The sequence below is a fragment of the Lemur catta genome, chromosome 2 (genome assembly GCF_020740605.2).
Source record: "Lemur catta isolate mLemCat1 chromosome 2, mLemCat1.pri, whole genome shotgun sequence".
Lineage (NCBI taxonomy): Eukaryota > Metazoa > Chordata > Mammalia > Primates > Lemuridae > Lemur > Lemur catta.
In genome coordinates, this window is record NC_059129.1 from 105,532,760 (window position 1) to 105,542,027 (window position 9,268).

Here is a 9,268-nt window from a genome sequence, read left to right on the forward strand (position 1 = left end):
TGGATTCGTACACTCGAGGCTGTGTCTCATTTCACCATGGAGGAAAATTAATTATGTCATTTCAAACAGTGATAAAATGCAGTTTCGATCTATTGTAAATGACCTTCGCTTTGCATTGTGAAAAAAAAAATCGCTAATTGGGAATAGCCAGAGAGGGGGAATCTGATCAATGCCAAAGGCCAATCTCAAAATATTTTATTTCATGCCAGTGTGGGAGAGGGAAGAGAGTGTGGCTTCGGCTGTTTGCCGCTTTTGCATTTTCCACATCTGGCCTACAGACCTAATTCTAACTCGCGATCTCGTTTGATGAAATTCGATCTTCGTGGTTTAAATGCCTTTCAATTTGGGACGATTTAACCATTGCAGCAGCTAAAAAAACAGATCCTGCGCAGTATCTGTGAAACCAATGTGGAACAAGGAGAAATAAAACATGCTGCAAACACACAAATCCCAACCATTGTCTTTAACACTCGCATACACACACACGTAAACACACGGGAAAGATGGGGGAGGGAAGAGAGTGGAGAGAGACAGACACGGATATAGACCGACAAGAGTCAACGCGAGTCAAGTTAACGCTTTCTCCGCCCCCATCCACAAGTACCCCCCTCCCGCGTTAATTGCTTCCAAACAAAGCAAGCCAATCAAGGCATGCATTATTATTTTCAAGCAGAGGGAGGCGAGAACCATGTATTTTTTAATTGATTTATTTATTTGGAGGACATTAATTCTCGGGCTGAAGCTGATTTTCAAACCGTTTGCAAAGCGCGGCTCCATTGTTCGCCGGGCGCGCAGGCCCCGCCCCCTGCTTTGTGCGCGGCGCGCGGATTGGCCGGCCCGCGCGGGGGCCGCGTCAGCGCCCGCGAGCCCATTCATCTGTGCACTTGGGCGTTGGACCCCGCATCTTATTAGCAACCAGGGAGATTTCTCCATTTTCCTCTTGTCTACAGTGCGGCTACAAATCTGGGATTTTTTTATTACTTCTTTTTTTTTTTAAACTACACTTGGGCTCCTTTTTCGTGCTCGACTTTTCCACCCTTTTTCCCTCCCTCCTGTGCTGCTGCTTTTTGATCTCTTCGACTAAAATTTTTTTATCCGGAGTATATTTAATCGGTTCTGTTCTGTCCTCTTCACCACCCCCACCCCCCCCTCCGGTGTGTGTGCCGCTGCCGCTGTTGCCGCCGCTGCTGCTCGCCCCGTCGTTACACCAACCCGAGGCTCTTTGTTTCCCCTCTTGGATCTGTTGAGTTTCTTTGTTGAAGAAGCCAGCATGGGTGCCCAGTTCTCCAAGACCGCAGCGAAGGGAGAAGCCGCCGCGGAGAGGCCGGGGGAGGCGGCTGTGGCCTCGTCGCCTTCCAAAGCGAACGGGCAGGTAAATACTACCTGTGGTTGTGGTCATTTCTTTGGTGTCTGTCTTTAGTCTCGTTTCCATTTCCCTCCTGGACGCTCCCGAGGCGCATTTGTGGAGAGGAGCGTGGCCGGATTTTAGTCTGAAGTTGAATGGAAAGGGATAGCCTAAATTGTCAATTTTTCATAGGAGTGGTCTTCACCCCAGCCCAAAGTAGTGGTTCCCTAGAATACTGGCGAATTCTTGAGTAGACGGGAGGAAAGGAGTGATAAATCGTCTAAAATGGCGTGGTTTGGAGATTGGCATAACGTGACTAACTGGGTGCCCCCCCACCCAGCCAGGTTGCATTTGTGTTTGCGGGCACAATGGTGTTTGCGTGGCTCCTGTGTTTGTTGTCGAGACTGGGTCGCCTTCGAGATTGCTGAACTGGTGTGATTGGGGGGGGTGGTAAGGAAAGGAGGGCGCAGTGGGGATGGCGATGGAAAAAAGCGAAGAGGGAAGGGCTGTCTTATTGTATGCTGCGGCGGCGTGCCCTGGGTTCTTGGAAAGGTGGCTGGCTGGAGCTGGACAGAAGGATTTCGATACCTTTCGATGGGGCTTTCCCACTGCCCTAAATCTTTATTCGTAGCTGTTTGTGGCATTACACACCCATTTGACTTTTAAATGGTATCCCTGGGGTGGGAACCCTCGGTGGGTTTTTTAAGAACCCCTCCAGATGGTTAAAAAGAGGCAATTGGTGCGTTTCAGTAGGGATTGATCGTGTGCGTGGCGCCTAGACCACCCGCAGAGGCCGCCCCGGCGCGCCGGACCCAGGCGGATAGCCACGGCTGGCTGGGCGCGAGAGGTCGGCCATGGGTGGGTGCTTCGCAAACACTGGGCACCCACCACGCCTCTTTTCCTAGAGCAGAGATGGTGTCGCTTCGCCTTCTCTAACCTACTGGAGAAAGAAGCTCTGCCAAGAGGCTTTAAACCCGTTAAAAATGCAAAATGAGCCGCCGGGGCGCGCCCTGGCTTCGTAGAATCACGGGCGAAGGTGGGCGTGGAAGCAGAGGCGAGACCTCAAAAATGATGGGTTTCCCCCTGCCTTGTTGGTTTCAGCCGGACCGGCAGGCCAGGAAGCCACCTGAGCTTTGTTTGTGGACTCCTGGGCTGAGCGATCCGGCTCGGGGGCGCCTCGGCCTGCGGGCAGGGCCCGGCTGGGCAGGGCGGGGTGGCCCGCCGGCCCCGCCCCTCCGCGCCCGCCGGCGCCCAGCTCCGCGCGGTGGAGGCGCAGCGCCCCCTGCCGGGCCCAAGGCCCGCGGCAGGCTCAGGGCCTCTGAACGCGCAGCGCGGGCGCTTCTGGCTGGAGTGCAGTGATACCCCGGGGAGTTCTTGGTATTTCGGAGAGGTTTTTAAGTGTTTAGGGCAAAAGAGGGATGTGTAATCTAGGCGCTGACCACCAACTCCGGCTCTGTGCCTGCTTACAAAGGGCGTTTGGTGTGTCGCGTATTATTTGGCACCATTTTTTCCAAAGCTCATAAGGCGAGGGCTGAAATGATTAACCTTCGCTTTGCACCTTTCGGACTCCGTCCTTAAGACATTTGCCGGATGGTCGGAGCTACTGCGGTGCTTTTAGAGCTCCCCAGACGGCGTTGCCCCATTTCTTTCGTGAGTCTCTTGCCTGGGCATCTGTCTCCGCCCTCCTCCCCATGATGGCAAGGGTCGGGGGCTCGGTAGCCAGAGGGCTCCGAGGAGACAGCTGGTCCCTCCAGGCCCGTGGTGGGGGCGGGAATGGCGGCGCCCGGGCCGCTTCAGTGACGCTCCCGCTTTCTCTGCCCCGCAGGAGAATGGCCACGTGAAGGTAAACGGCGACGCGTCGCCTGCTGCCGCCGAGCCGGGTGCCAAGGAGGAGCTGCAGGCCAACGGCAGCGCCCCGGCCGCCGACAAGGAGGAGCCCGCGGCCACCGGGAGCGGGGCGGCGTCGCCCACTGCGGCCGAGAAAGACGAGCCGGCCGCCGCCGCCCCCGAGGCCGGGGCCAGCGCCGCGGAGAAGGAGGCCCCGGCGGAGGGCGAGGCCGCCGAGCCTGGCTCGCCCACGGCCGCGGAAGGGGAGGCCGCCTCGGCCGCCTCCTCGACGTCTTCGCCCAAGGCCGAGGACGGGGCCACGCCCTCACCCAGCAACGAGACCCCGAAAAAAAAAAAGAAGCGCTTTTCCTTCAAGAAGTCTTTCAAGCTGAGCGGCTTCTCCTTCAAGAAGAACAAGAAGGAGGCGGGAGAAGGCGGTGAGGCGGAGGGCGCAGCTGGCGCCTCCGCCGAGGGCGGCAAGGACGAGGCCGCCGCCGGAGCCGCCGCGGCCGCCGCCGAGGGGGGCGCGGCCTCTGGGGAGCAGGCGGCGGCGGCTCCGGGCGAGGAGGCCGCGGTGGGCGAGGAGGGCGCGGCGGGAGGCGACCCGCAGGAGGCCAAGCCTGAGGAGGCCGCTGCCGCACCGGAGAAGCCGCCCGCCAGCGAGGAGACCAAGGCCGCCGAGGAGCCCAGCAAGGCCGAGGAGAAGAAGGCCGAGGAGGCCGGGGCCAGCGCCGCCGCCTGCGAGGCCCCCTCCGCCCCCTCCGCCGCCGCCGCCGCCGCCGGGCCCGACGCGCCCCCAGAGCAGGAGGCCGCCCCCGCGGAGGAGCCCGCGGCCGCCGCCGCCTCGTCAGCCTGCGCGGCCCCTTCACAGGAGGCCCAGCCCGAGTGCAGTCCAGAAGCCCCCCCAGCGGAGGCGGCAGAGTAAAAGAGCAAGAGTTTTTGAGATAATCGAAGAACTTTTCTCCCCCATTTGTTTGTTGGAGTGGTGCCAGGTACTGGTTTTGGAGAACTTGTCTACAACCAGGGATTGATTTTAAAGATGTCTTTTTTTATTTTACTTTTCTTTAAACAGCAAATTTTGGGTTTTTTTCCCCCATCCGCACAGATCCCATCTCAGATCATTCTGTTACCACCATTCCAACAGGTCGAGGAGAGCTTAAACACCTTCCTCTGCCTTGTTTCTCTTTTATTTTTTATTTTTTGCATCAGTATTAATGTTTTTTGCATACTTTGCATCTTTATTCAAAAATGTAAACTTTCTTTGTCAATCTATGGACATGCCCATATATGAAGGAGATGGGTGGGTCAAAAAGGGATATCAGATGAAGTGATAGGGGACACAATGGGGAAATCAAAGTGGTGCATAACATTGCCAAGAGAATGTGCCACTAGAAATGATGGTGTAAAGGCTTAGTCTTTTTTTTTTAAAGAAAAGTTATTACGATGTATTTTGTGAGGCAGGTTTACAACACTACAAGTCTTGATTAAGAAGGAAAGAAAAAAAAAAACACCAATACCCAGATTTTAAGAAAAGATCATAGTCTTAGGAGTTCATTTAAACCATAGGAACTTTTCACTTATCTCATGTTAGCTGTACCAGTCAGTGATTAAGTAGAACTACAAGTTGTATAGGCTTTATTGTTTATTGCTGGTTTATGACCTTAATAAAGTGTAATTATGTATTACCAGCAGGGTGTTTTTAACTGTGACTATTGTATAAAAACAAATCTTGATATCCAGAAGCACATGAAGTTTGCAACTTTCCACCCTGCCCATTTTTGTAAAACTGCAGTCATCTTGGACCTTTTAAACACAAATTTTAAACTCAACCAAGCTGTGATAAGTGGAATGGTTACTGTTTATACTGTGGTATGTTTTTGATTACAGCCGACAATGCTTTCTTTTCCAGTCGTCTTTGAGAATAAAGGAAAAAAAATCTTCAGATGCAATGGTTTTGTGTAGCATCTTGTCTATCATGTTTTGTAAATACTGGAGAAGCTTTGACCAATTTGACTTAGAGATGGAATGTAACTTTGCTTACAAAAATTGCTATTAAACTCCTGCTTAAGGTGTTCTAATTTTCTGTGAGCACACTAAAAGCGAAAAATAAATGTGAATAAAATGTACAAATTTGTTGTGTTTCTTTATGTTTTGATAATATTGAGACTTATAGGTCTTAGGTTAATTTTTAGGAAGATCTTGCATGCCATCAAGAGTAAATTTTCTTGTGGTTTTTAATCTGAAGTTTTCAAGCTCCGAAATTCATAATCAGTAGTGTCAGATTACATACAGGGAGATCTTATAACATTCCATGTCAAATCTGTTATCATTTATCTGCATTTAGTTTTCATTTAAATTTCATTTAAAAATAATTATTTTTATTGTAGCTATATAGTGTGTCAGATTAAATCATATAGGACAAAACTGGTGTGCACCTAAGACTATTTAAATATCTTATGAGAAAATTTCATAAAGCCATTTTCTTGTCATGCAGGTCCAAAACCTTAAATTTTATATTGACTATTGAATCCATACTGCAGAGGGTCATGAAAAGTGACCAGATGTGTTTCAAAAATTGATAGTGTATTACCTGCCATTGTAATTGCTTAGCACTTCGCTAATTTCAAAATTATTGCATAGGTTATGTGTTATATCTTAAAAAAAAGTTTATGTAATGAAGTAATGGTGTTGAATGGACGACTTCAGTTTATGGGCCTTTAGCATAGTTGCAAGCAGTTTTTTTCTTCTTTTTTTCTAATGAATGTGTGTATTTTATTACTCAAAAGAAAAGATAGAGAATCCTCAGTTCTTTACCACCCTATAACTGGATATTTTTTCTTCACTGGACCCTAAACTGAATTTTAAGATATGTATCAAATACCATTTCTTGACTAAGTGCAAAATTTAATGCACATTTGCTTTGCTGCTTTTGAGCAGTGTGCAGTATAGGGTTCACAATAAATCAGTGAACCACATTTGTAACAACCGAATGCCAAATTTTAAACTTATTAGGAAAATAAATTAACTTTTGATGTGTGCTTTTAATTGGAATAATGGATCAAAAATAGTAGTTCATGACCTTACCAAACATCCTCACTACTAATAAAATCAAATAACATTTGAAAGGGTGTGTATTTGTAGCAAGGGTTTCTTGATCTTGGAGGATGTTTGAAAGTTAAAAATCAAATCTGGCAACCAAAGGACTGATTTATGAGTGTTTCCCATCTTAACTTCTTCTCAGATACCTAGTTGGCCAAGTACAGTGTCTGGTATGTAGTAGGACTCAGTAAAATATAATGGATTTTTAAAAATAACTCCCAAAATGAGTAGTCAAAAATACTGTGTAGCAAATTATTATGTATTGCTAAGTTTGTTCTTTTAACAGCTTGAATTTATTAAGACGCATTATTTTGATTTTAATCACCACCTAAAACACTTTGGGTGGTATTGATGGAATGGTGGATTTTCCTCCCAAGAGATTAAATGAAATTTGACATATCTTTTCATCCAAAGTTTTGTACATCACGTTTTCTAATGGAAAAATGTTAATATGGCTTTTTTGTATTACTAAAAATAGCTTTGAGATTAAGGAAAAAATAAATAACTCTTGTACAGTTCAGTATTGTCTATTAAATCTGTATTGGCAGTATGTATAATGGCATTTGCTATGGTTACAAAATACTTCCTCTGGATTATAATAATCATTTGATCCCATTCTTATTGCTTGTAAAATAAAGTTTTACCAGTTGATATAATTAAGCCTGCTAAAATAGGATTTTTTACAAATTTTATTTTAAAATACAACTTTCAGAGAAAAATTTAAAATCTTAAGTGTTAAAGGTAAGCATAGCTATTATTCAGTTTAAGGGATTTAGAGGATATATCTGACATTGCACTTAGGATATAAAACTATATCCATTGAAGGTGAATTATATGCTCATAAGCCAATTAAAAATTTTAATGATAGAACTTGATAACTGAGAAACAATGCAGTTCATTTACATTTTCCCCCATGTGAATATAAACCTAGTAGAACCTTGCAATTAAAGTTAAGAATTTGGAGAAAGGTGCTTTTTGCACTCCTATTTTAGATAGATCCTTGACTAGCAGTTGAGAGGGAATATAGTTTGAAAACTAAAAAAGCTATTAGCTTTTATCTTCCCTTTAATCATTCACTGTACACATTTAGCATTTTTTCCCCTCATCACTTCTCAGTTATATAGAGAAATTTGGAGAAAGGTGCTTTTTGCACTCCTATTTTAGATAGATCCTTGACTAGCAGTTGAGAGGGAATATAGTTTGAAAACTAAAAAAGCTATTAGCTTTTATCTTCCCTTTAATCATTCACTGTACACATTTAGCATTTTTTCCCCTCATCACTTCTCAGTTATATAGAAGTGCTTAAAGCAGGGTGTAGCAAATAGGAATTTTAAAATGCTTTTAATCTGTAAATGTTCCAGTCGTGTTGGAGATTCAAGTTCCAGCATTCCTTTAAATTCTGCCCAAGAATGCTATTCTGAAAATGGAAAATAAATACTTGTAAAAGTTTAGATGTGAATTTCAGCAATTTTACTTTAGAGTTTTTTGTGTGTTCTCAACATTTTAAAAGTACCAAATAGATATACTTGGGTATAGTTGACTAAAACTAATGAGATTATCTCTTTCTATTTTCCCTTTATTCCAGTAATATGCCAATCCCTAATGAATTATAAAAAATAATCTTTTCAGTGTTACGTATTTATATATATATATTTTTTAATTGTAGGTAGGTCAAGGTGAAATTGAGATAAATTAAGATTTTTGGCCAGGCACAGTGGCTCATGCCTGTAATCCTAGCACTCTAGGAGGCTGGAGTGGGAAGACCGCTTGAGACCAGGAGTTAGAGACCAGCCTGAGCAAGAGTGAAACCCTGTCTCCATTTCTAAAATTAAAAATTTTTTAAATAAAAAGATTTTTGTCCAGAATTTATCCAACCCAAAAGGTACTTTGAAATTCCTTTCTCAAAGATATACATAGGAATATTTTATTGTTTATAGTTATGGCTCATATTTAAGCAAAATGATAATGCCTAGAAATAAATTGATAATGACTTAGCATAAGCCATACCTTTCCTCAAAAGATGATTTGGCATCATTTAGAAAAACGTGTCTTCAAATAGTAGACATTTCTTGTGAAGAAGTTCTAAAAATGCTTTGATTCTTAGAAGCATCAACTAAATTAATGAATGAACCTTTCAAGACCACTATGACAGAAACCCCATATTTAGATATATGGGCTGTGTTTCATTCTAAGAAAACCCCTCATAATACCTTGTAGACTTGTATGAAATACTTTTTCGTTCTTGTTTTTGGGGACTTGAATTTGAATGTTCACAAATAAAATGTGTAACACTTAATAGAATTTGGGGGTAATTATGGGTTCTAACTCCACATTACAAAGTTAACAACCAAGTAATTTCAAAATATGAGCATTCTATATAAGCATCTTGTTTCTGTCCTTGATAGAAGCTAACTGAAGTTAAGTACACAGCTAAATGGCATGATATGCTCTTGGAAATTCAAGGGGAGAAATAAATAAGATCACCTTTTGTAGAAAACAATTTAAATCTGAAGGATTGGCTAGGCATGATGGCTCATGCCTGGTAATCCCAGCACTTTGGGAGGGTGAGGCTGGAGGATTGCTTAAGGCCAGGAGTTTGACACCAGCCTGGGCAACATAGCGAGACCCTGTCTCTACAAAAAATTAAAAAATTAGCCAAGCTCAGTGGTGTGTGCCTGTCATCACAGCTACTCAGGAAGCTGAAACAGAGTTGCTTAAGCTGAGGAGTTTGAGGTTAGAGTGAACTATGATCACACAACTGCGCTCCAGCCTGGATGACAGAGCGAGACCCTGTTTCATAATGTCAAGGCAGCTAAATGTTTGTGTTGATTCTATATTATGTTCAGTAATGATGCACAGAGATGAAGCACGTTCAAGTGAGGAGCAAGATACTCAGTAATCCATTCTACCATATTTTGCTTTCTCCATGACAAGAGATGGTGGTCTGTGACCCTTTTTAGTAGGTGACAAAACCAACTCGACTAAAGGTCTTTCTTT

The 9,268-nt window shown here is 44.6% G+C and overlaps 1 protein-coding gene across 2 annotated transcripts; it reads left to right on the forward strand.

Moving 5' to 3' along the window:
- The first annotated feature begins 822 nt into the window (after window positions 1-822).
- On the forward strand, window positions 823-5,298 carry MARCKS (myristoylated alanine rich protein kinase C substrate). Of its 2 annotated transcripts, none has more exons than XM_045544210.1 (2): window positions 823-1,372; window positions 3,171-5,298. In XM_045544210.1, the coding sequence occupies exons 1-2, from the start codon at window positions 1,271-1,273 to the stop codon at window positions 4,095-4,097; spliced, it is 1,029 nt and encodes a 342-aa protein (XP_045400166.1). In that variant the 5' UTR covers window positions 823-1,270; the 3' UTR covers window positions 4,098-5,298. The 2 variants fall into 2 exon arrangements, with proteins under 2 accessions (XP_045400166.1, XP_045400167.1); XM_045544211.1 differs by lacking the exon at window positions 823-1,372 and adding an exon at window positions 2,636-2,995.
- The last annotated feature ends 3,970 nt before the right edge of the window (window positions 5,299-9,268 follow it).